A 26,243-nucleotide genomic window follows, 5' to 3' on the forward strand; every position below is an offset into this window, starting at 1 on the left:
GCCGCCGTCTTTCACAACTGCCCAATGGAAGGGGCTCCCACGGCCGAGGGGGCCTGGGCTTCGGGCTGGAGCCAATCCTCTGCAGCGGAGCGCGGCCATGTCGGTGCGGGGCGGAAAAGGGCCCGGTGACGGCTCGTTGGCAGACATGTTGATGCGGGGCAGGAGACACCCTTCTTCGCCCTCCGCCTCCTGAAATGGTCGAAGCCTGATGTCTGAACCTATTGTTAATGACGGCTCGTAAAGAGAAAATAAAACCAACGAAGACATAGGGTGTGACAAGAGGAACCTGCTTTGATTTTGCAGCGTACCCCCAAGCTAGGGTTGCCGGATGTAGCAAATAAAATTACGAGTCGCCCAGGTTAACTTGAATTTCAGCTAAGCAGCCAATAAATTTTTAATATACGTAAAAACCACTAAGTATTGTTAGGCTAAAAAGTTATTCACTGTTATCTGGCAGCCCTACCCCAAGGCGATCTCAGGAAGTATGTTAGCACTTTTAGTAGAAACTTGGGCAGATGACTTGGTCTCTGTGAGCTCCTCGTCTGACGCAGGCACAGTGACACCCTCCAGGGTTGTTGTGCCGACTGGAGATACATTGGTCCCCGTGCCTGCACGTAGTGGGGTTTCAATAAATGGCAGTTGTTATGATTAGTAATGCTGGGGATGAAGTACGCTGGAAAGAAGTGAGGAGACTGGGTTTTATTCGCAGATCTGCTTCTGACTGAGCAGATCAGGTCCCTCTCCAGCCCACTGGGCTTGGTTGGTCAACTTTTCTTCCGCTTTTCTTCCCCAATCCTAGATCTAGATAAATTCTCCAAACTACTCTCTGTCCAGGTGGGAAGTGTAATTGCTGTTGTTAATTACTGTGAAAAGGAGCGATTTCTCCTCAGTCTGACCAAAGATATGAGTTCCCAGACTGGGGGCAGCCAATGCAACTGGAGCAAGGTTTAGTTAAGAACCTAGATAGGTTAATAAAACTCACCACAGTAACTAATTTTTGTACAGAGCTTTACCAGTTACAAAGTAACTTGACTTCACATCTGTTACCTCGAGATTGTGGTTACTCGTTTGCATTTTACAGGTGAGGAAACTGCCCTTAACCTAAGATTAAAATTTTGCTCAAGAGAATGAGATGAAGACTCAGAATTCTCACTGAAAGTATCTTGCCCTCCACACCCCAAACATGTGCAGTTAGGGCGATGGTTATCAGGGAGCTTGCAAAAGGCCAGGCGTTCCACCCACTACTGAGCAATCTGACCTGAGATACGTGTAAGTTCAACAGGAAGAGCTAGGCTTCAGCAAACACCCAACCTTATATTCCAGGTGGCTCTGCAGGGCGAGTTTGGCAACACAGACACACAGCTGAATCCGAAATACAGAAATGGCCAAGGAAGAGAGAGAGACCAATCATCTGGATCAGAGTGTCAGAAAGACTCAGAGACCCACGGAAGAATAAAATAGAATAGAAAGAAATAATAGAATCTCAGGGCCTGATGAACTTGGGTGCCCCTCCTCTAGGTATTTTTGGTGAAAACTGTTAAATGAGTGGATAAAGCAAGAGGTGAAGAATAGGGAGATATTAGGTAGCATTGATTGCGCAAGCAACGTAAACGGAGGGGGCAAGTAGGCATGAGGGAGTACTTTCTGTTGAGTGTCCACTGGATTTTGCATTGGAGTAGTTCAAGTCAAAGAACTCCTCTTGAGGGCCTTGCCCCGTGGCCGAGTGGTTAAGTTCGTGTGCCCCGCCGCAGGAGGCCCAGTGTTTCGTTGTGTTCGAATCCTGGGCGCAGACATGGCACTGCTCATCAGGCCACGCTGAGGCAGCGTCCCACATACCACAACTAGAAGGACCCACAACAAAGAATATACAACTATGTACCGGGGGGCTTTGGGGAGAAAAAAGGAAAAAATAAAACCTTTAAAAACAAAAAAAAAACCTAAAAGAAAAAAAAAAAGAAAAAGAACTCCTCTTGAGGGCTGTGCTAGGCCCTGAAGCTGCAAACATCACGGACCCAAGTGTCCGCCTTCAAGGAACCCAGAGTCTAGAGGGTCAGAGTAGACCAAGTCCCCTCCCTCAAGGAGTTAGAGGGAAGGTTAACGAACATGCTGACAGTGTCATCTTCCACCGTGACCTTGTCTGATCCTTACAACAGCCCTGAGAAGCAGTACTATGATCCCCACTTTGTGGGTGGAGACACCAAGCTTCTCTGAGGGGAGATGATCCCGAGTCAGATGTCGGTGAGAGGCAGAACCTCATCGGGACCTGTCTTGTCTTTTCTTTCCCTGCACTATAGAAGCACCCACTATGTGCCAGGCAACGTTCTTGGTGCTGAGGAAACCACAGCGAACAAAATAGACAGAATCCCTGCCGTGGTGGCGTTCACGGTCTTGTGGGGAAAGACAGGCAATGAACAAGATAGAGAAATCGAACACAGAGCGTGTTTTGCTGAAGTCTTTGGGTGACGCATCATGATGTTAGCATCTTAGTTTCAAAAAACGTTTGAGTGTTTTACCTGGAGTTGTGTATAGAGGTGCCATTGCGCTGGTCCTTCCATTTTCTGCGTGTTTGAACATTTTTGTAATTAGAAAGTTGGGAAAAACTATAGTGTGGTAAAGGGTGAGAAAGGCTCTGGTGTAAAAGCAGGGAGGAGAGACAGGAGGGTTGCGGTTTTAAACAGGGTGGCCAGGGGAGGCCTCACTGAAAGGGAGACATTTAAGTAAAAACCTGAGGGCGATGAAGGAGCAGCCACGGGATAACCTGGGAAAGAGTGTTCCAGATGGAGGGGGCGGCAAGAGGAAAGGCCCTGAGGCAGGAGTCTCCCTGGCTTGTTTCAGGAAAAGCGAGGAGGCTATTGTGCCTGGAGTGGAGTGAGGGAACGGGAGCCCCCTGGGCGATGAGCTCAAAGGGAGGTCAGGGCCTGGAGGACATTGTAGACCATTTTCAACCTTTGGCTTTCACTCCAAGGGAAATGGGGAGCCAGGAGAAGATTTTGAGCAGAGGAGTGACCTGATCAGACTTACATTTTAACAGATCGTGTCTGTTCTATAAAAATAGTCTATGAGGGCAAGGCAGAGCTGGAAGACCAGTGAGGAGACTCCTACAGAAACCCAGGTGAAAGACGATGGTATGACCACCACCCCATTTAATCATCTCAACTATAGAATCATTACAGTCAGGTATAGAGGGATTGAGAGAAGGCATTGTCAAACTCTGTCCAGGGGGCGCTTTGTGAGATAACTCTTGAGCAGGGGTGGGCGGCCTATCCCGCCTGCCACCTGTTCTGTAAACAAAGATTTGTTGGAACACAACCACACCATTCGTTTACATAGGCCTATACTTTCGACAATGGCAGAGTCAAGCAATTGTGACAGAAAGCTTCTGGCCCCCAAAGCCTGAAATATTTCCATCTGGACCTTTACAGAAAAAATTTACCAACCCTTGTTCTTGAGTTGGGTTTCAAAGGTTGAATAGGAGTTTGCCAGCTGGATTAGGAAAGTAAGAACATTCCAGGTGGAAAGGTCAACATCGTGAGTTTGTATGGATTGTGTGAAGAACTGCAGGGGCTTGACCACTGCTAGAACCTGGTGCGTGAGCAGGTGAGGGGCAGGTGAGCCACAGAGGCTGAGCGTGAAGGGTCTCAAGTGGCATGCTAAGGGTGCAGAGCTTGTCCTGCGGGCAGTGGCTTGTAACCGGAAGGGTTACAGCAGGGAAGTGATGTGGAAAAAAAAATCTCTCTCCTGCTATGGGAGGGGTGCCTGGAGGGCACAGAGGCCACAAGGAAGCTGTGTAATGATTACACTAATGGTGTGGCTTATGACTTGAGGAGGGGGCCGTTGGGGTTTGTGCACTCCTCAGGAAGGAAATGAGAGCAGGTGACCTTTAGCTGTGAGGCAGCAGCCACATGTTCCCATCCTAAGGGGGAAAGCCAGTTCTGGCCAGCAAAGGCAGGGTTTCCCCACTCTGGGGGCCCCTCAGCCCAGCTCAGGGGCTCGCGCGACAGACCGTGGCCTAAGGAGAGGCTGGTTCTCAGGGCCAGGGCCAAGAAGCTGGCCCGAACCTGGGTCCCAAAGGGTCGTGAGGGTTTGGGGAAGCCAAGCGGAGGGCATTTCAGGCACTGGTGCAGAACATGTGCTGGCGATCATGCGGAGTCTGGCGTCTCGGGGTGGGGGACCAGTGTGGGATTCTTGGGGGTCAGAATGCACACGGCCTTCATCCCTTTCCTCTTTCTCCCTGGGCTTCTCATCTTCACTTCAGTTTCTTCAGCCAATAATTATGAAGTACCTACTACGTGCACAGCTTCACTCTCAGTGTGGGGACATGAAAGATAGCTCAATTCCTGTCCTTAAAGTTTGCAATTTAATACGAACTTGCCTCAACTACACGGATGATCATTTATTGTAAAAAAAAGAAGTGCTGGAATATAAACAAATATGGTTTTCCTGAAGAAATCATGAAATTACAGTGGATCCTGTCCCTGACTCTGTGAGTAAGGAGCAGCGAGGGAATGCCGTAATAATAAAGAACCCCACAACCTCGTTGGCTTAACACAACTTAACGTGTTCATTCACACTGTGTGTCCAGTGTGGGAGGGATGGGGTTTCGCTTATCATGGTCACTCAGGAGCCCAGGCTGAGGGGCTCCTCCTCAGGGTGGGCTCCCATGACCACTGTGGCAGGGGCTCTGGGCATGGCGAATATCACGCCCCCACTCTTAAGCTACTGCTCAGGAGTGACACCTGATTCTTCTGCTCACCTTTTATTGGCTGAAGCATGTCACATGGCCATACCCAATTTCAAGGGAGATGGGAAATGCAGTCCTATCATGTGGCCAGAGGAGAGGAACCAGAATAGTTGTGAATACCCCAGTTGACTTCCACATTGTTTGACAAAGCAACAAGGTTCTGCTTTGTTTGTGACAATAGCAACTTCCCTGCTTAATTAACTACAAATCGTATTCCCAGCCATTCTTTACCATAAAGGTGACTAAAATGTATATAAATTAATTTAATATGCCAATACAACCATAATTTTAGAGAGTCTCGAAAGAGGGAACTGGGTAAAGAGGGACAGGGTTCTATGGAATCAAGAAGAAACCAGAATGAGCAGGACTCTCTTGATAGTAAGTGACAGAAACCCAACTCAAATTAGCATAGGCAATAGGCTAAATGACTGGAAAGTAACCAGAGAATCTCCCAGAATCCAAGGAAGAGATGACCAGCCCAATGCTAGAAGGGCCTCAGGGTGAACCCTGACCGGACCCTCCATGACCTCTATGTTTCTGCACATCCGTCTCATTCTGTTCTCTGGCTTCTTCTGCTCAGGAATGAGGAACATAGCCCCTCGCTACCCACAGCTCTCACCATCAGAAATGGACTGACCTCCTTCCTTAGTTCCTGGAGAGGACTCTCATTGGGCCAACTTGGGCTATGTGCCCACCCTCGAGCCAATCCACTCTGGCCAGGAGGTAGAAGCTATGACTGACCCCTGGCACAATCAGCCCTGGCAACCCCCTCTACAGCGGAGCCTGGGCAGAGTTATCAGGAGAAGGGAGGAGCTGGGCGCGCGATAGCACACAGGTGCCCTTTCAGCCCTCAGGGAGGTAGGCTTCCTGGGCTCGGGAAGAGCGAGGCCTAGTGAGCAAGGTGGTGGGGAAGAGGAGGAGGGGAGCCTCAGCAAGAATGAGGGCACAACTCGATGGACAACCAAACTTGCCAGAAGCGTGAATTAGCCACACTCTGTCCTGGTGTCCTCCTTTATGTCCCTGGGGTTCCTGGAACTCCGTTGCAAATCACAGTCATGAACAGGCCAAATCAAATTGTCCCTGGGATGCAGTAGCAACAAAGGGGAGCCACAGGGTCCCCAGAGAAGCCTGTCTTTGCTCTTACGCAGGGCAGGATGAGCAGCCAGTGAAATGAACAGGGCCCCACTGTCAGGAGCCAAAGGATTGTTTAGGAAATTGACCATCGCCTCTTCCTCCCTCCCGCCCCCGCCACAACCTGACCCTCTGCTGGAGCCTAGGACAGGCCCCAGTGGAGCAAGGACAACTCACCCATTCATCCAATAAACATTTATCGTGTCCTTACTACATGCCATGCCCCAGGCTAGGCACGGGGGACACAAAAATGAAAAGATGTAGTCCTTGTCCTCAAACAGCTTGTAGTTTAAGAGGAGAGAGCCACAAAAACACAGAATACCAGCCCAGACAGAAAAGTGTTATTGTGGCAGGAGGTGAGGGCAGACATCCCAGCAGGAGGACTGACGGCAACCTGAGTCGGCTGGGGGTTACTTGGGAAGCTCACTGGAGGAAGTGACATCTGAACTGGGTATTGAGGGACAAACCAAAGCTGGGGAGGGAGTGGAGATGTGAAAGGCGTGATGAATGTGAGGGCAGAGGTGACAACAGCTGGAGCCCAGAGGGAGCTTTGAGAGCTGAGACTGCAGAGTCGGCAGAGGTCAGATCTAGAAGGTCTGTGAAAAGAGTTTGGATTTGTTCTAAAGGCAGTGGGGAGCCCGGGAAGGGTCTGAGCGGAGGAGTGTCTCAGTCAAATTTAGGTTTTAAAAAGCTCCCTCTATCTTCTGCATGGAGTCTGGATTAGAAGGTGCTGGAGGCAGAAAGACCGAGCAGGAGGCCATTGCGATTGTCCAGGAGAGAGATGCTGTGGCTTGAACGGAGGCCAAGGCTGCGAGAAGAGAGAGAGGATGAGAGAAGTTCAGGAGATGAGATCATCGAGACTTGGTGACTGGTTAGCTGTGGGAGTGAGCGAGAGGGATGAAGCAAGGATGATGGCCTGGTTTCTCTCTAGAGTGACTGAGTGGAAAGTGATGTCACCAGCCCATTAGAGAAATGAAGGGAGGTGCAGGTTGAGAGGGTGACACTGGGTTGCATTGTGACAGTGTTGGGTTGGACGTGCAGGGGAAGGGCTGGGGCAGTCCATGTCTGCTGTGCAGATGCTCGAGCAGATCTGGTCCATGAGAGACAGATGCGAGCAGGCGAGAGAGATTTGTCAGTCATCAGCATCAGATGGCACCTGAAGTCTCCAGGGGGAATTACATTCCCCAGGGAGAGGAGGAGAGGACAAAGGCCAGAGCCATGAGCATCACAAACCACTGAGAGGTCATGAGGGACCGGGGACAGAGACCGAACAGGTGGGAGGGAAGCCGAGCCTTGGAAGCCAAGGGGAAAGAGAGTCTCAAGAGGAGGAGGGGAAAAGGAGAGGAGAGCAGCAAGGTCAAGTGCTGGCAAAGGACAAGAGAGATTAGAATGGAAAATGGACCTTGGATTTAGCAACAAAGAGGTCGCTGGGACATTGGCAAGAGTCCCTTCAGAGGACTGTGGGGGCAGGAACCAGGCTAGGGGGTTGGGAGGTGAGGGGGCAGGGAGAACTCAGCGGCAGTCAGTGGAGATGACTTCAGATTTGGGCCGTAAAAGGGAAGAAAAAGCCTGGGTGGGGGCGGGGGTTGTTAGAGACGATAGCCACTTGGGGAAATTTTGGTGCTGAGAGAGAGGACGGGGCTGGCGGTGGGCATGAGCTTCCAGGAAAGAGGAGAGGCGAGAGGAGGGGCAGCTTCTCCAGGGACTGGGAGGAAGGGGAAAGGACAGGTGTGAGGGTTGAAGCAGATGCCCCCGCCCCCTCCTCAAGTGGAGGGGAGGACCAAGGAGCATGGTGGGAGCCGGCCAGAGCTGTGGTTGGGGAGGGGAGGCGGCCGAGCTCAGGTTGTGATTGGAGAATGACCTTGCGGTGACCTTGACTGTTGCCATGGGTGTTGTGGACGTGGTGGTTGTTTCTAACAGAAGCCCAGAGCAGCTGGGAGGCAGGTGTGCAGCAGACAAATTGGAGGTGCCCAAGTTCATGGTCTTACAGGCGGGGGGCACGGACAGGACTCAGACTGGGATTGGCAAAGTTCCAAGGATATTGAAGCTGTTAGGGGGAAAATGTGAGGAAAAATGATGCAGGAGGCAGACAAAAATGGGAATATGCCCTGGACTAAGTTTCAGGGCCCTAAAATATCAGTTTGCAAACATAGAAATGTATTATCTAAAATAAAATGGACAGGAAACACGAAGAGATAATTCACAAAAGAAGAAACCCAACTGGTCAACAAGCGTATGGGAATGGATTCAAGCTCATTCATATTCAGAGAAAAGAAAGTTTAAATAAGGTAATGTCATTTGCCTAGAAAATTAGCCGATCTTAAAAAATGAGAACACCTAGTGGCAGTGAAGTGGCAGAAAATGCTCATACACACATAGCGTCGGTGAGGGCGCCCTGAGCAAATGGCATGGCCTCTCTGAGCCTCAGGTTGCTCATCTGTAAAGCAGGGTGATAAAGATACTCACCTCATAGAATTTTGTGAGATACCAGGTTCACAAAGGAAGCGTCTCAAAAACAGGAATAACAGGGGCTGGCCCAGTGGCGCAATGGTTAAGTGCACACCTTCCGCTTCAGCGGCCCAGGGTTCGCTGGGTCGCATCCCGGGTGCGGACATGGCACCGTTTGGCATGCCATGCTGTGGTAGGCGTCCCACATAGAAAGTAGAGGAAGATGGGCATGGATGTTAGCTCAGGGCCAGTCTTCCTCAGCAAAAAGAGGAGGCTTGGCAGTGGATGTTAGCTCAAGGCTAATCTTCCTCAAAAAAAACACCCCAGGAATAACAGCCATTACTGTGGTGGTCTGGATTTGATTGAACCTGTTTTTCTTCCTGCTGGATGATCTCTAGCCCAGACCCAGGACCCTCACAGGCAGTGACCCAGTGCAGGGACACCCTCTGCCAGTCTCTTCCCAGTTTGTCTTAGGATTTAAAAGTAGGAGGGCAGAAGAAAGGGAGGAGGGCACAGGATTCCAACTGGGGCTGCCCACGGGGCGTGATGGAGCATCCTCTAAAGATGAGACTCTCAAACGGCCCCAACAGAGCCCAAGGGTTACGCCTGGCAGGGACAGTGGGAGAGAGCATGGCCCTTGAATTAGACCAACCTGAATTCAAGTCCTCCTCCGCTGGGCGCTAGCTGTATGACATTGGGCTGGCTGCCGCACCTCTCAGAGTCTTGATTTTTCATCTGCAACATGGCGAGGATAATACCTAACTCCTTAGATGGTGGAGAGGATTAAGGGTGAGCAGGTACATCACCCCCAGCAACTGAGTGAATCCATAAATCAGTCCATTTGCTCGGCTTTAAGATGAGGCTGATTGTGTGTGTGCCACCGCTCCACCTCGACGGGAAGGGCTTTTGTGAGAAGGACGAGTTGAGTTAGAATGACAGTGAAATGTGATAAAAGGTCAGATAAGTTTTGGGGGTGGTTGGATGATTCAGCAGTGGGAGAGAAGAGCTGGGAGAGTATGTACTCTGCAGACTGGACGAGGCGCGTAGCATGGTGCCCGGCACGAAGGAAGCATCTCGTGAACGTGGTAACAGTAAGAAATATAGTCAGAAGTAACAAGCGGTACTGAGAAACTGGAAGAGGTGTGTGATGGCTGGAACAGCTGGAACAAGATAAGGGCCGTCAAGGTGCTGAAAGCGATCCCTTTGACATCACTTCCCCCCAGCAGAGGGACCCACGGGAAATGCGGGACTTGCCCTGCTGAGGGGACCAGGGAAGGCCCAAGGGTCTGGGGGCTGGAGCTCATGGGGGCCTGGAAATCAAATCTCTGGGCAGGAAGGGCCTCCAGGAAATCGTAAAGCCAGCCCTGGTCTCCTCCGCAGCCAGCTCTCAGCTGTTCTACAATGTGGCATGCGCACCAGAGTCAACTCTGCAGGGGTTTTTTCCTGTGGAAGATTCGCCTTCGGCTAACACCTGTTGCCAATCTTCCTCTTTTGGTATTTGAGCTGCCGCCACAGCATGGCCATTGACAGAAGAGTAGTGTAGGCCTGCGCCCAGGAACAGAACCAGGGCCACTGAAGTGGAGCATGCCGAACTTAACCACTAGGCCACCAGGGCTGGCCCCAGAGTGGACTTTTATTTGAAGAAAGTTTATTGTAGTCTGAGAGTGTTTAAAAATCACTGACCTAATCCTACACTCTCACTGCAGGTGGGGAAACTGAGGCTGGGAGTGAGGAGAGCCCCACACTTCGGTCAGCCAGGGATGAGATCTGAGCTGCAGATCCTGGCTGGGGTCAAGCTTGTCGCTGTTACCGGGCACCCACTAGTGGGCGAGGCACCTGATGTGGGCCAGGGTCCCACAGGGACGTGCTTGGGTGCTGTTTGGTGTTTTGGACTCCTGGACAGGTGATCAGGGATCAGCTGGGCCAGTTAGAGTCCTGCTGGACTGTGCTGGCAGAGGGCGGCTCCCTCCCCTAAAAACCGGCAAGGAGGCCCCTCCCTGTTGGTGCAAGGTGGGGTCTCTGGGCGGGGTGGGGTCATCACTGGCTTTGTGTCACTCACTGCGGGACGAAGCAGGTTTCACAGAGGGAGTGTCCTAGGGGCCTCCGGAGGACTCATCTCTCTCCAACCCAATATTTATTGATCTTTTATTCCATACTAGGCGTTGTGCCAAATGCTTTTAAGTGTGAATGCATTAAATTGTGTCACAATCCATGAAGTAGGCGCTCCTATTAAAGCCCAGTTTACAAAGGGGGAGACTGAGGCAGGGAGGGGTGAAGTCACTCAGCTGGTGAGGGGTGACGCCAGGATTTGAGCCCACAGGCTGACTTGAGAGCCCCTACTTAAAAAAACAAAAAAACAAAAAAAACAATTTTTTATTACAACAAAAATTGCAGGAATGATGGAGAATTTCTGTATGTTCTTCACCCAGATTCCCCAATTGTTAATATTTTATCACATTTTCTTTATACTCTTCCATCTATCCATCTATCTATCTATCTATCTATCCATCTATCTTGTTCTGAACTATTTGAGAGTAAATTGCAGACAGGATGCCCCTTTCCCTCTAAATGCTCCAGTGTACATTTCCTAAAATCAAGCACACTCTCTTACGTGACCACAGGACAATGATCAAAATCAGGAAATTAACGTCCATCTACAGACTGTATTCGGATTTTACCAATTATCTTAACAGTGACCTTACCGCAAAGGAGAATCCTGGGTCACACATTGCCTTGAGTCCTCCCGGCTCCTTAGATTGCTTCATTCGGGATCAGTTCCCAGGCCTTCTTTGTCTTTCACGGACTTGTCACTTTTTAAGCCCACAGTCCAGTTATTTTATAGAACTTCTCTCAGTTTAGGTTTGTCTGATGTTTCCTCACGATTAGATTTATTGTACGAGTTTTGGACAGGAATACCACAGAAGTCATGCTGTGTCCTTCTCAGTGCATCATTTAGGAAATACACATGCCAATTTGTCCCATTACTGGTGATATTAATTAACTTTGATGACTTGGTAAAGGTGGTGCCAGGTATCTCCGCTATAGAGTTACTGTCTTTCCATCTGTAATTAATAATTGTCTGTAGGGCAATACTTTGAGACTATGTAAATATATTTCTCAGCAAATTTTCCTGTCCATTGATGATTCTGGTTGGAATCCGTTACTACTATGGTGTTGCCTAATGGGCATTTTTTAACTGCATCGTTCCTTCTCTTGTAAGCAGGACCTTTTCCTCATTTACTTATTTATTCACGTTACTATGGACTCATGCACTCTTCTTATTCAATAGGTTATAATCCATCAGTACTGTTACTTCTTTTGATGCTCAAATTGTCCCAGATTTGGCCAGTAGGAACTCCGTTCAAGCCAGAGAGCACCCACATTTAAATATAACATTGCACCTCGTCCCTCGACCTTGACCAGGAAGGGCGCCACGCCTGTGGGGAGCGGTCCCTGTCAGGTGGAGAATGAAGCCCTGCCCCAAATGCGGCAGCCCGGGGATGGGAGCGAAGGGCTTGGCAACACGGCGTCCAGGGATGTTGTGCAGGTCTACTGGGCAGGAACTCATTCACTAGTTGAGTACGTACTATGGGCTCAGTTCTTGAGAAACTCATAGAAAATGGGGATATAGATGACCAAGAATCACAATTATGCAGTTTCTAAAATCGAGAACTTTTGTACACCAAGAGGTAACAACAGTGGCTCTCTTAGAGATAAAAAGGTAGGGCAAATGGGCAATTTTGGGGGGGATTGTTTGAGTGCAGACAAAGCTGCCTCAATGCTTGGTTGAGCTAGGGCCCAATTTGCATATGAAACCCAAGGGCTTTGGAAGGTGAGGGACAGATGTCACAATCCCAGGGGGACTAAGGCCCAGAGGCAGGAAAGCATAACAAGGATTCTGAAGTCACGTTACACTATGTCAAGGGAAGGGAGCCTTGCCTGTCACCAGGGCGCCACACGAAGACCTCCTAGTTGGGGAGGTCCTAAGCCCTACGCAGTGAAATAAGGAAGGTGCTATGACGCAGGCTCACAGAGAAGATGGCTCTGGGAGTGAAGGCAGGCGCGTCAGGCGGTGGAACAGCAGGAGCAAAGGAAAGGGAGAATAAACTGTCCCCAAAGTCACCTCTTTTGGGTGGGGTTCCAATCACTGAACAACACGTTGCTTACATGTATGCTGGGCCCCTTCCAGTTGAGCATAGGCCCAGATGTCCAGACCAGGAATCGGTCAGATCTGGACTCAAATTCCAGTTCTTGTACTTCCTAGCTGGGTGACTTTGGAGAGTCACTTTACCTCTCTGAGCCTTCACTGATTTATTTCCTCAGCAAGTATTTACTGAAGGCTTACTATGCAGCCAGCACTGTTCTAGGCACAGGACATACAGCACTGGATGACACAGACAAGGTTCTACCCTCATGAAACTTACACTCTGGTTGGGGAAGACAGACACTAAATAGTGAGCAACTATATAGACAAGATGATCCCATATGGAGATATTAATGTAAAATGAAAATGAGTGTCAGAGGTGGGGGCTCCTTCAGCCAGGGTGGTCAGGAAAGGCCTCTCTGAGGCGGTGACATCTCAGCTGACCTGAAAGAAGAGAAAAAGCCAGGCAGTGAACAGAAGAGTACACAGCCAGTGCAAAGGCCCGGCAGCAGGAAGAAGCTTGGTGTGTCTGAAGAACAGTAAGAAGGTCACTGTGGCTGAAGAGCAGTAGGTGACAGGTGAGGAGTGGCAGGAGGTGAGGCCAGAGAGTCGGGTCGGGGCTGGATGGCTTAGGGCCCTGTGGCCAGGGGAAGGAGTACAGTTTATATTCTAAATGCAAAGGGAAGCCAGGGAGGGTGTTAAGCCAGAGACAGGGCGAGAGTGTGTGAAACACCTTGATCTTTGCTTTGAGAAGAACGTTGTCTGGTGTGAAGGAAGCCTTTAGGAGCATAGTGGGGAGGCTATCAGGAGGCTGCTGCCCTTGTCCAGGTGAGCTGATGGTGCCTGGACCAGGTGGTGGGACTGGGGGAGAGTAGACGTGGTCCAGTGCAGGGTGGCGTTGGAGGTAGAGCCAGCCTGACTCGATGGCAGAGGAAGAGCGAAGGAGGGGATGGCACGAGGCTCCCGAGTTTGGGCTTGAACAACTAAGACTGGGGTCCGGGAGCTGAGGCAGGGTTGATGATCAGGAGTCGGGTTTTGGAGGTGGAGTGTGTGCAGTCCCCATCCGGCACCCACGTGGAGGCGCGGAGTGGGCGCTCTGGATAGAGTCTGGAACTGAGAAGCTGTTAGCTCTGGAAATATACATTTGGGGCTCATGGGCATATAGATGGCATTTAAAACCACGGGACTGGATGAGATCATCAAGGCAGAGGGTGTAGGACGAAAGGAGAAGCGGCCCGGGACCGTCGTCTGTAAAATGAGCCAAATGACATCGCCACCCACGCGGCTCTCGCGATGTGTCTTGTGAACGCAAGCAGGCAGCGCTGCCTGGGCTGAGAACCTCGGCGGCGCCGAGGGGCGGGGCCCGCGTGGGGGCGGGGCTTGAGGGGGCGGGGCTTGTCCGGGGCGGGGCCTTCCTGGGCGGGGCTGAGGAGCCGGCGGCCGCTCCCCGGCCGGGGGCGGCCGGAACGGTGACGTCACCGCATGACTGGGTTTTTATGAATGAAAGGAATCCTGTGAGTGAGTAATTCCGGGAAGCTCGCCTTACAACTCCGCGCGGCCCCCAGCGCCGCCCGCCCCACAACAAAACTCGCCGCAGCGCTCCCGGGAGGCGGCTCGGAGCGGCCGGCGGTCGGGACCGGAGGGGAGACGGGCCGCAGCGCGGGCCGGGACAGCAGCCGGACGGCAGCGGGAGCCGCGCGCGCCGAGCCGAGAGCGGGTGAGGGAGCGGGCCGGGCGCGGACGGGCGCGCGGGGCCGCGGCGGCAGGGTCGGCGCGTCCCGGGAGCCCCTGGGGCGGGGCGCCGGGGCCCGCTCCGTCCGGGCCCCCGTGTGCCGGTCGCCTGGACGGCTGGTGGGGGAGGAGTTGGGGGCAGAGGTCGGGGGCCCGAGACGGGGCCGAGCAGGCGTGGCGGGGTGCGGGGGTGACGGCGGCGCGGGGCGGGAAGGGGCCGCGCGGGCGGGGGGGCGTGCTCGTACGTGACTCCGGGGGAACGGCGCCTGGCCCGGCGCCCGCGGGCCGTGCGTGCGCCGTTTGTTTACGTCGGAGCGCGCGGGCGTGTGTCCCTGGCGAGAGCCCTGGGTCTCCTGCCCGGGCGTGCGCGCGCGGGGTCTTTCCAGGGGGAGAGCGAGCGAGTGTGAGTGTGAGAGTGTGTGTGTGTGTGTGTGTGTGTGAGAGAGAGTGTGTGTGTGTGTGTCCCTGTGTCCGTCTCCGCCCGCGCGCTTGTGTGAGTGTGAGTGTGTGTGTGTGCGTGCGTGCCCGCCCGCGCTCCCGGGCCGCTGAAGACCCCGGGGCCCGCGTACCAGCGGTGCGCCCCTCGGAGGCAGCGTGCCCGCGGGAGTAAACGCGGAATACGGCCCGAGCGAGGGGAGCGGCCCCGTTCGCGGTCACACGGCGTCCGGGAATTCTCGCCCGGGCTGTCCCCTTCCCACCAGCCGGCGGCGGCCGGGCCCTTGCTCTCCCTGGAGTTTCCCAGGGCCGCGGCCATGTGACCGCGGTGTTTGTCCCGCGCCCAGAGCGGGCGCCTGCAGGACCGGGTGGGGCGAAGTATCAAAGACCTGGCTGGGCTCCGGGGTGACGGAGGGGGCCAGCCCTCGTCCCAGCACTCTGGTGGGTCTGGCAACAAAGTGGGCTGGGGAAGGTGGACCCTCGGGACTCTCCTCGTCCCCAGGGTTGCCCATCCCTCAGTCTCGGGAGGAACAGGCAGGGCCAGAAGACCCACAGCAGAGGTGGGGGGTGGGAAGCATCCCAGGCTTCTCTCTTTGGTGGCCGCCCTGGCGGGGCTGGGTTCCGGAGGTTGTACCTGTTGGGTCCGGGAGGTTGAGACGGGGAGGATGGGGCGGAGCTGGTTTCTGCCCGCCTGGTGGTTTCAGTTCACCGGTGGGACTAGTCACACAGACCTGCTGATGGCCAGGCCTGAGGAGCGAGTGGAGGGCCTGGGCCAGCTTAGAGGACGCAGAGCCCTCCCCCTGGGCCAGGCATGGTCAGCAGGCGGTGGGCAGGGGGTCTTGATGTGTGAAGGGTTAATGGGTGAGGGGCGCGGCCCTGAGCTAGCCCACTTCACCATTGGCCCCGCAGAAAGCTTCCATTTAGCCCAGCAGCCGGAGGGATGGGCTGGGGGCCTGGGACGCTGGTACTACTCTGCCCGCTCCCTCCTCCCACCCACGGGGCGGCAGAATCATGGGGCGGGGGAGGCAGCTGAGCTCGCTGGGGTGAGGAACCAGATGATCTTTTAACTTTGACTCTCTGAGCCCTGGTGAGCTCTGCTGCCACAGCTGGGAGCCTCGGTGTCCCCATCTGCAGCAGGAACTAGGTGACATTCAGGGTGGCAGGATGGGGGTGGAATGGAGGAGGTATGGCAGCCTCTCCACACAGCCTATTTTCCAAGGGAACTCTGGGAGAGAAAGCAGAGCCAACAGCCCCAGGCTGAGGCCAGGGATGTCCAGGAATGTGTGAGGTTTGAGTAAGGGAGGTGGCCAGCAGGAGCACAGGAACCAGGCGGACCCATCCTCAGAGCAGGGCAGGAAACAGCCCTGAGTTGGGCCAGGGGTCAGGGGATGAGGGGAAGTGGCTGGTTGGCTCAGGCGCAGGTGGAAAGCTAGCACGGACATTTTTAACCTGCCATTGAATCACCCCTGGGCCTTCACTAGGGCCGGGGACCCAGCATGGGCTCCCTTGGCCCTTGTGCCTCCCTCAGTCCTGATGCTTTTGGCCTGCGTTGCCACTGAGCCTGTCATGGGCCAATTGCCAGGGATGAGACGGGGAACAAACCAGATCCAAAGCCTGCCCTCTGGGAGCTTACAGTCATGGAGGGGAGACAAAGTTGAAGCAAGAGCCACCAAACTCAATGCAAAACCACAGCTGAGATGGGTGGTATGAGGGGGAGGTCACTGTGGTTTGAAAGTATGGAACAGGGCTCTGACTTAGGGCAATCAAGGAAGGCTTCCTGGAGGAGGTGGCCAGTGAGCCAGGTTGTCAGATGGAGTGATGATCATCTGAAACCCATGAGGGCAGGGGCTGTGATTCATCTTTGGGCCGTCAGGGCCCAGCATGGAGCCTGGTACAAAGTAGGTGCTTCTTGGATGTTTACTGATTGAATGACTGAAAGAGCACTGGGTTCGAGTCCTGGAAGAGCTCGACAACTCATGGAGAAAAAGGCCTGGGAAACGCAGGGAAGCAAGAAGCCTGGGCACGGGCTGTAGGGTTCTTGAGGCAGTCTCCCAAAAGCGAGCAGATCCTTCAGGACCTGGGTGACACCCTCCCTCACACACAGACACAGACCCCGTGTGTCTCTTTGAGAAATGTGCAGACAGGAGAGTTCACTGTCTGTTACTCATTTTTGTTGTTGGGTGAGGATCCTGGGAGAGGGAGGGGCGAGAATGTGGGGGAGGCCTGAAGGTGTGGGCTGGAGGGGGCGCTGGCATCGCAGGTTTTGGAAATGGGCTGAATACGGTCAGGTTTGTGGGTTTGATGATCCCTCTGACACCCTTGGGGGAGGATGGATGGTGGGGTCAGAGGTGGAGGCAGGCAAGACTGGAGGCCAGTGAGGAGGTGGCCGCGGTCAAAGTTCAGCTGAAAAAGAAGGCCCTGCCTGTGCAGGTGGAGCAGAGGGATGATCAAGGCTGATGGTCTCTGAGTATGTGGTCTCACACCTCTGCCTCCAGGAAGCCTTCACTGATTTCCTTTCCCTGCCTCCAGGGCCTCCGCTCTGCTGGTGGTCTCGGAGCTCCATTCCAGGCCAGAATCTGACACTCTAAACTCCGGAATTGTCAGTGCTAGAAGGCAGCTGAGGCTTGGTAGAGGTTTGGCAGGTTGGGAAACTGAGGCCCAGAGAGAGGAAGTGGCGTACCTGAAGTCACACAGCGCAGATGAGTAGGTGGCAGAACCAGAGCTGGGACCCCGCACTCCAGCTTCCCCGTGTGCTGCGTTCTCCCGGCTTTGCCCCGCTGCCAGCAGGGAGGAGGCGCCGCAGGCGCTGGCTGCCAAGGCCCAGGAAAACACATTTTTTCCCTGTGTCCTCACAGAGGAAGCGAAATGGCTCAGCAGCCGGAGAGGAGCCCGCGCTGGCGGGTGGGCCGTCTGCAGGATGTCTGCGCGCAGGGCGGGGGGTGGGGGCGATGGAGGAGGGCTTGTGGCTGCTGACTGGGCCAGGCAGCTGTTCCTCCCCTAGGCGCAGTTTGTTCTCCACGCCTCCAGAAGAATCTGCGGGCCTCCCGGGAAGAGGGAAGAAGCGGGGCTGAGGGGCCGGCGGACGTGTGGCGGCAGCGGGCACTGGAGAGCCGAGCTGGGGGTCAGGACTCCGGGGTTCCAGCCCGCCACCGCCGCTAAACAGCTGCTTGGCTGCCTCAGGCGCAGAACAAGGAGGTCGGGCCGGCCCGTGTCTCCAGCCCGAGGTCCCGCCTCCCGGGGCCGCCACAGCCCGGAGGAGGACCGGCCCCTTGGCGTGCAGCCCGCGGCACCGAAAGCCGGAGCTTATCAGAAAGTGCCCCCTTCCTGTGGCTTTCCCTCCGTGATTGCCGGGCTTGGCTGAGCTGGGACATTCCTGGGCAAGCATGGCTGCCTCCGCTGACATCAGGGTGCGGTTGAGGGGGCCGTGGCTAGAAGAGGAGGAGAAAGGGCAGAGGAGGGGAGAGCAAGTTCGAAGCCTCCCGAGGGCCTGAAAGTACTGAGAGGCCAGCCAGCTGAGAGGGTGGGCCTCCAGCCACCATGTAGAACAGGGGACGGCCACCGGTTTCCACCTCTCAGGCCTACTCTGGAGGGCTGTGTTGAGAAGGATTCTGAGGTTGTGTCCAAGCTCACCGGAAAACCGTGCTGTGTTGAGAAAGATTCAGGGGCTGTGTCCAACCTCATTGGGAAAACGTGCTGTGCTTGATGAGCGACGTCTGTGCTGGGAGTGGAGGGAGCGACCATGGCGAGGGAAGCCAGCCACCAGCCACCTCTGCTCTTTCTAAGCCTCTGGTCTTTTACGGACTGACTGTTACGATCATCCCCACTTTACAAGTGAGGAAACCGAGGCCCAGAGAGGAAAAGTAACTTGTCCGAGCAGCCAGGCTGTGCCTGCAAGGTTCTGCGGCAGCCACTGCACCCAGGGCTCAGCACCCAGGGCCCAGCTGGCTCTCGGGTAACCTGTGTAGGGAGGGGCTTCCCCTCTCCCATTGGGTCTCTCAGTGTCGCCCAGACTACCTGGGCGTGACCTAACACCCAGCTCCCTGAGCAGCTGGCAGGGGCCTGGACGGCGGTGACATGTGCATAGTCCCAGGCGACCTGGCACAGATCCTGGCACTGCAGAGCTGGGCGGCCTCGGAGACTGGCGAGTCCAGCCTCCCCTTCACAGGGGTGGGGAAATGGGGCCCAGAGAGGGTGCTCTGTGAGAGCCACACTGGGCAGAGGCACGTGGCTAAGTGTGGCCTCAGTCCTGGGCTCCACCCCCGTTAGCTGTGTGACCTTGAACTACTCTGTTGACTGCTCTGGGCAGGGTTGTCGGGAGGACCAGGGTGATGACAGTGTGAAAGGGATCAAGATTCAGTCCTGGACCTTGACAGGTGTTCAGAATTCCTCCCAATTTTGGGGGAGGCAGCCACTCCCCTGCTGTGTGACTTGAGGCATGAGATAACCCTCTCTGAGCCTCTGCCTCTCCTTGGGTAAAGTGAGGAAGTGTGGCCAGGTGGACTTTAAGGGCCTTTCCTGTGTGCCCCTGGCCAGCTGGGAGATGCTGAGTGAAAGCGAGGTCACTATTGCTATAGGCCTGACCCCTCCTGGAGAGACTCTGCAATTCTGATAACCTCCCAGGTGCTCACTGACCTCTACCGTTTATACCACTTGGTTCCACCAAAACCCTGTGAGGCAGGTCTTGTTCTGATCCTACACATGGGAAAGTGGAGACCCAGAGAGGTGGACTGGCTTGCCCAGAGTCACACAGCCTGGAGAAAACAGAGATGAGACCCAAACCCAGGCTTGACTCTTAATCCAGTGCTCCTTTTCTTGTTTCCCATACCCCCCCGGGAGCCAAGCAGCATGAGGATGGAATGCCCCTGCGCCCTCCCCATCCTCCTGGTGTCCGTGTACCAGCCCTGCCATGTGGAAGCCAGGAGGCAGGTGGAAGGGAGGCAGGTTTGGAGACAGGGCCAGAGGCTATTCTCTTGATGGTATTCAGCTGCGCTCAGCTTGGCACTCAGTTCAGACACCGACAAGCGGGTGGCGGAGCATGGCAGAGACTCCACGCCTCCACACCTCACAGTGCCTGCTCCTTGCCAGGCCCCGTGCTGCACCTCAGCACCCAGAGCTGCCTTGGCCTGGTTCCTGCCTGTGGGGCTCCCTGTCTGGTGGGGAGACGACAAGGAAAGTGCCCATTACAACACAGGGGAGAAGGGCTGAGGTGGGCGGTGCCTAACGAGTCGCAGGGGTCAGGGAGGGCTGCCTGGAGGAGGAGATGTCTACACCCAGGGCAGAAGGATGAGTAGGAGTCTGCCAGATAAAGTCGAGGGAGAAGCGTCACAGGGTGTGGGGTGGCCCAGAAGCAGGGAAGCGTGGGGTGAGAGGAAGTGAAAGCGATTCCGTGTGGCTGGGATGCAGGACGGAGTAGGCAGTGATGGGAAATGAGTCTGGGGTGCCACGCGGGGGCCTGGACTCTGTCCCCAGGAGAGTGGAGAGCCGTGGAAGGTCTGCAGCTGGGTAGTGAGGTGGTCAGAGTCACCGGTGGGAAGCTCTCGGGTTGCTGTGCAGAGGCCTCCCGGGTTGCGCCGGCCCAGGGCCGTGTGCGTCGGGGGCAGTGCCATCTCGGAGGCCTGTACTGAAGGGGAGGATTGGTGGGCGTGCTGCATGAGGCTCTCCAGGGAGTGTCTGTGAGAGGGTAGGGTCCTGACTGGGGACTTTCTGGGCCCAGCCCCCCCAGCTACGCCACAGGAAGCCTGGGTGGCTCTGAAGACCCCCCAGCCCAAGGGCCAGGCTGGCTGCCTCTGCCAGGGAGCTCTTGAAGTGCCAGCTTCCCTTTTCTGTCCCATTCCTCGCTTCCCTCTGGGGTGTCGGACCCCCTGGCTGTGTGGGCTGGGAGGGGCCGGGGGTTCCTGGGAAGCCCTGGACTGTCCCCACCTCGGCCTGAGTCACACTGAGAATTCAACAGCCATTCCTTAAGCAAGCGGCATGTGCTCGGCACTGCTGTAAGCACTGGGGACACAGAGGGGACAAGACAGCATCTCGCTGTGACGAGCTGGCATCCTAATGGGAGACAGACCCTGAACAAATACATAAAATATGTGTGGGTAATAATAATTATATATAGTGAGAGGTGCTGCAGAGGAACACGAGGTAGGGAAGGGAGACGGTGTGTGCATGCACACACACGCGTGTGTGTGTGTATCAGGGGTTGGGATTCTAAATCGAGTGAAAACATGAGACTTGAAGAGAGACCTGAAGGAAGTGAGGACGCAAACATTGTGGCTGTCTAGGGGAAGAGAATGCCAGGCAGAGGGAACAGGCAGTGCAAAGGCCCTGGGGAAGAGCGTGTGTGGTGTTTGAGGGCAGCAAGGAGGCAGGTGTGGCTGGAGCCCAACGAGTGGGGGGAGCGAAGCGGGAGGGTCAGAGAGGCGTTGGCTGGGGCCACTCATGCAGTGGTTTGTGGGCCATTGTGATGACTGTGACTTCAGTCTGAGTGAGATGAGAGCCCTGGGAAAGTCCCAAGAGAGGAGTAACATCTGACTTAACGCAAGCCACCCTGTGTCACCCATGGGGACACTGAGGCACAGAGAGGTTAACTGATCTGCCAGAATCCCACAGCTAGTGAGTGGGACAACCTCTGAAAGGCCCCAGTGTGTCTGGTGCCAAAGTCCACATCCTTTCCGTTTCTCCCCAGTGTCTCTGAGAGACACCTGGGGTCTGCGGATGTGTCATGCTGAGCTGAGGCTGCGCGGCCGGCCCCACAGACAGCTCAGGGAACCAGGGTCTGGAGCACTTTACACCCTGCTGCTCTCCGTCAAACAGGGCTTTGCTAATGAGCACCGAGAGGATGCTGCGCCTCGGACCTCGAAGCATCTTCCTGCCCTCTTCTCCTTGCTCCTCACCACCAGCCCCTCCCCAGGGGGCTGAGCGGATGGGAAACAGCCTAACAGTGAGCGGGGAGAATCAGATCAGCCGGGACTCGGGGGAGCCATGGGACAAAGGCCCCGTCCCAGCCCAGAGCAATGACCTTGGGCCCCTAGAGTGTCCCCTCCATGTCTCCCCGGTGCCAAGCACACGTCTAGCAAACGGTAGATGCTCAGCGTGTATTTGTTGAATGAACGTGGGGCTTTCAGGCCGGTGGGGGGCACTGATGGCCAGCGGGCCCCTCCTCCATCGAGGGGTGGCTGTCCTGTTTGCCCAGGGCAGCCCCAGGGACTGGAAGCGTTCCCAACACCCGGTGTGGATGAGGGATGCTTGGGCGGTGCGGGGGGACCGCTTACGCTGTATTTTGATGGGGTGCTGGTTGGACTCTGTGAAAAGTCCTTGACTAGCACACATATGTTTTGTGCACTTTTCTGTATGTAGATTTTACTTAAATGAAAAGTTAAAAAAAAATCAAATACACATGTCCGGGCCCCCATGTGGAAGAATGTCTAGGGAGAGGGGACCCAGTCATTTGGTGTGTATTTATTGAGCACCTTCTGTGTGCCAGGCACTGATTTAGGCACATGGATAGAGTGGAAGGTGGAGGAGGGGTGGCAGGGAAGGACAGACCATAAATAAGTAACCACACATAAATAAGTGCAGAAGAGGTGACTGTTGTGAGGGTTAGTAAATGAGGTTATGTGATATGACACAAGGACTTTGAAGAGGTCACACTGGGCAAAGACCTAAATGATGAAGAGTCGCTATGGGAAGATAACAGGGAAGAGAATAGCAAGTGCAAAGGCCCTGAGGCTAGAATGAGCCAGTCAAGGAGACCACTGTGGCTGGACCACTGGGACAGAGGAAAGTGATATGAATGAGTTCCAAGACAGCAGCGGCCTTGAATGCCAAGCTAGTGAGTTTGGATTTTATTCTAAGTGGAAAAAAAGTGACCTTGGCCTTCTCTCTCTCCTAGGTCTCAGTCCAGAGGGCAAACATGTCTGTGGATCCCTTATCCAGCAAAGCCCTGAAGGTGAGGTGGCAGCCCCTGTGGTCCCCAGTCCTCCCCCTCCCTCCCTCCCTGGCCAGGCTGAGCTCCCCATCCCAGCTGCCCTTTCACTTCCTGGAATCCCCAAGCAGGCATCAGGCGTTCAGGAGACCACGGGAGGGGGCCTGGGCTGGGAACCCGGAGGCCTGGGCTCTGACCCTAGGCTGTGTGCCCCGGGGAAGGTCACTTCCCTCCAGGACCTGCTTCCCAGTCGGGACAGTGCCCATTGGGCTGTAGGATTTCAGAGGTGCTCTCCTGGGTCTCTCTAGCTGAGACCAGGCCGGGTCGCTGGGTTAGAATTCGGGCTTGGCCCTGGGGTGGCTCCTTTTGTGTTCAGAACCTGGTTTGGCCCAGTTTCCCCTTTCCGGATTCCTGCCCCCTTCGGGGTCTTGGAGCAAGTCCGGTGCCTATGGCGGTGAAGGCGGAGCACTAGGGGTGGAGGGGGAGCGGTCCCCAGCGCCCGCTGTGCACCGGGCCCGGGGCTCAGGGCTCAGAGCCCAGGGCCCACAGGCAAGGGTGCGACCCCGGGCCTCAGTTTCCCCATGCACCCAACGTGCCTCCGGCAGATCAAGCGCGAGCTGAGCGAGAACACGCCGCACCTGTCGGACGAAGCGCTGATGGGGTTGTCGGTGCGCGAGCTGAACCGGCACCTGCGCGGGCTGTCGGCCGAGGAGGTGACGCGGCTCAAGCAGCGGCGCCGCACGCTCAAGAACCGCGGCTACGCGGCCAGCTGCCGCGTGAAGCGCGTGTGCCAGAAGGAGGAGCTGCAGAAGCAGAAGTCGGAGCTGGAGCGCGAGGTGGACAAGCTGGCGCGCGAGAACGCCGCCATGCGCCTGGAGCTCGACGCGCTGCGCGGCAAGTGCGAGGCGCTGCAGGGCTTCGCGCGCTCGGTGGCCGCGGCCCGCGGGCCCGCCGCGCTCGTGGCGCCCGCCAGCGTCATCACCATCGTCAAATCGGCCCCGGGCCCGGCTCCCGGCCCCGCCCCCGGGCCCGCCCCTGGCCCCGCCCCCGCCGCCTGCTCCTAGTGCCCGCCGCGCCCCGCCCCGGCCGCGCCCCACGCCCCGACCACGCCCCTCCGGCCCCAGCGCCCCTCCCAAAGTGCCTGAGCGCAGTCTCTGTCCCCAGCTGCCATTTCTCTGCAGCCACCAGCCCCTGTGGTGATGACACATTCCCTCCCCAGAGCCAGTCTTCCTCGTGCCGCCCCTGAAACTAGGACCTGATGGCCCCGGGGAGGGGTAACTTTGGTGAGATAGGAGGTAGGGTAGGGGCGGGGGTCTGGGGTCTCCCTAGGCTGAAAGTTCAGCCTTCTTAGATTGGCGGATGGGATACAGAGCGGATTAGAGAAGGGCTGTCGGGGAGAAGAGGGCCACCCCTCGTCTTGTAAACTGCTCAGATTGTGCCAGTGGCCCTCCCCAGCCTCCCAGGATTCAGGACTAGGACTGGCCTTGCATGTGTCTTGTGGGGCTGACTCGCTGGAAAGCTGATGCTCCCACCTGTGCTTTGGGCCTGGGGGTGCCTGGCCTTCCAAAGCTGGGATAGTCGTTAGAAATGGCTTAGTGAAACCCAGTTAACAGATGGGGAAACAGGCCTCCAGCGGATGTGACAGTGCCCAAGGCCACATATCTTTAGCGGTTAAACTGGAATTCAAAGCCAGATCTTCCCACTGCTGCCTGGAGATTCTAGCTGTGGTTGTCAGGGGGACGGTGGACAGGGACCGAGAAAGTGGTGGAAGGGCCTCCCTGGCTGGGAGACAGCTGTGAGTCAGGGGAAGAGAAGTAGAGGGAGAGAGAAGGTGACGCAGACAGAACAGAGGGAAGGAGATGGCCTGGTCAACCCTGGGCTCTCCCTGCGGCCAGGGAGCTGGCCAGCCAACAAAAAAGGGACCAAGGAGGTGACCACTGTGGCAGGTGGGGAGATGAGAAGACAGATCCTGGGGTCCTGCAGCCTGGGGTGGGGTCCTTAAAAGGAAAGGGTCCCACCTCTCCCCCTGTGAGTGTCCACTGTGGGGTAAGGGCTGACCACTGCCATTGATTGCTGTTCTCCTGGGAAGCCCAGCCCCAGCCCCTCCCCCCACGCTGTAGACAGTTGCCCTCCCGCTGTTTATTTATTACACGAATCTAAATTATTCTCCCCAGCCAGAGGCATAGCGCCCACTCCCTGGAAAGTGGTGTGACCCTCAGCTGGACTTTATATTTTATATCTGCAAATAAATCACATTTTATCTTATATTTAGGGAAAGCCGGATGGCAAAAACAACCAAAAAATGTTTAAAAAAAATTGCCCGGCCCCCAGAATTTATTTATTTTCTGACTTACAGTAAGCGAGTTATGCGCCTTCTGTATTTTGTAGACTTTCTGAATAAAGTCAAGTTTTCTTTTTCCACAGTGAGGAAGTGTGTGTCCTGGGCTGGTTTTTTTTGGAGGGGGAGTTCCGAATGAGAGGCCTCCGATGGGGTTCTGCTTTCAATCCCGGCCAGGGCCCTCTGCTGATGGAGTTTGCGGGTGAGGAACTATGCGCCCTCACTAGCCTGTGGACGCGGACTCGGGAGTGGGGTGGAGGCCAGAACATCTGTCCTTCCATCTGGTTGCCTGGAGCCAAGGAGCCTCCCTGGGGAATGCAAAGCCAGGAGGACAATGAAATGCAGGGTTCAATCCCTGGGCGTCCCTTCGGCAAATAAACAGTCCCGCCCAGAGAGGAAAATTCCCGGATTTAAGAGTAATCTTTCTAGCACTTTCACATGGAGCTCTGATTTTCTACAGCCAAGTAGAAAATATTTTCCCCACGTTCCGGAAGGCACAGGGAGGGGGGAGAGACGCGGCTTCCTCAGTCCCAGCCTGCAGGCCTAAAACGCAACCCCGCGTCTCACCCGAGGCCCTGAACTCAGCGCACTGTCAACCAGATCTGCCAGCCCTTCTGGGGCACCCTGAGGGGTGGGTTGGGGTCTCCTGTGGTCTGCAGGGCAAAAACTGGGGTTTGAGTCCAGGTGTCTTTTTCTAGCTGTGTGACTTTTGATGACTTATTTAGCTTCTTGCAGCCTCAGTTTACCCATCTGTAAGTGAAGGGACCCTAAGGGCGTAGGTGTGACAAGCATTGGGAACCTGAGGGGCCGCACGCTTTAACACGCAGAGGAAACGTTTCCACAGTAAACGTGGCACACGGCTGTGAGGACGATTTCTGTGGCTGGGTTGGAGAGATGAGGCTGGGAGACAGACATGTCTGTGGAGGGTGCTGGATTCGAAGGCTGGGGAAGGGCCAGCCCACATGGTCGGCGTGGTCCACAGGCCTTTCTCCCCCATCTCAGGTTGAGGCCCACGATCCTGATGCCGAGATGCTGAGCTCAGGCCTGCGGAAAGGGCCGCGTGGAGGTTAGAGGCCAGCGGGAAGTTCCCCCGCCCCTGACGCATTCCTGAGCGCCCTGTCATCATCATCGCAGGCCAGGCCCCAGGAAGGCATGCAGAGGGCAGGAAGGTGCCCTGCGCCACCAGACACCTGACCTGGGGAGCAGGCGCAGTGCCCATGGCCCAGCTCCAGACCTCGGTGCCTCTAGGGGAGGGACCTAGGGTCCCAGGGTGGAGGGTGGGCTCAGGGAGGCAGGAAGGTAGCCTGGAAGCAGAGGGTCCTGGGACATCTCTTGAGCCCCTGGGAGACACCTGCAG

General features: G+C 55.6%; 1 protein-coding gene and 1 long non-coding RNA gene across 3 annotated transcripts; one reads left to right on the forward strand and one right to left on the reverse strand.

Annotated features, from left to right (window-relative positions):
* Positions 1-10,679: 10,679 nt before the first annotated feature.
* LOC111771053 (uncharacterized) lies at positions 10,680-17,843 on the reverse strand. Its single transcript, XR_002804664.2, has 2 exons — positions 17,311-17,843; positions 10,680-12,908 (listed from the first exon to the last, which is right to left on the reverse strand). It is a non-coding gene; the product is annotated as an uncharacterized lncRNA (long non-coding RNA).
* MAFF (MAF bZIP transcription factor F) lies at positions 13,998-24,975 on the forward strand. 2 transcript variants are annotated; one of them, XM_023631431.2, is made up of 3 exons: positions 13,998-14,181; positions 22,516-22,572; positions 23,154-24,975. In XM_023631431.2, the coding sequence occupies exons 2-3, from the start codon at positions 22,537-22,539 to the stop codon at positions 23,610-23,612; spliced, it is 495 nt and encodes a 164-aa protein (XP_023487199.1). In that variant the 5' UTR covers positions 13,998-14,181; positions 22,516-22,536; the 3' UTR covers positions 23,613-24,975. The 2 variants fall into 2 exon arrangements, with proteins under 2 accessions (XP_023487199.1, XP_023487201.1); XM_023631433.2 differs by lacking the exon at positions 13,998-14,181 and adding an exon at positions 14,580-15,071.
* Positions 24,976-26,243: the final 1,268 nt, after the last annotated feature.

Source organism: Equus caballus, chromosome 28 (assembly GCF_041296265.1).
Source record: "Equus caballus isolate H_3958 breed thoroughbred chromosome 28, TB-T2T, whole genome shotgun sequence".
Taxonomy (NCBI): Eukaryota; Metazoa; Chordata; class Mammalia; order Perissodactyla; family Equidae; genus Equus; species Equus caballus.

Coding starts and splice junctions, on each gene's coding strand:
- MAFF (XM_023631431.2), top strand. CDS start 22,537: ATGTCTGTGGATCCCTTATCCAGCAAAGCCCTGAAG. Junction 22,573..23,153: donor TATCCAGCAAAGCCCTGAAG/GTGAGGTGGCAG, acceptor TGCCTCCGGCAG/ATCAAGCGCGAGCTGAGCGA.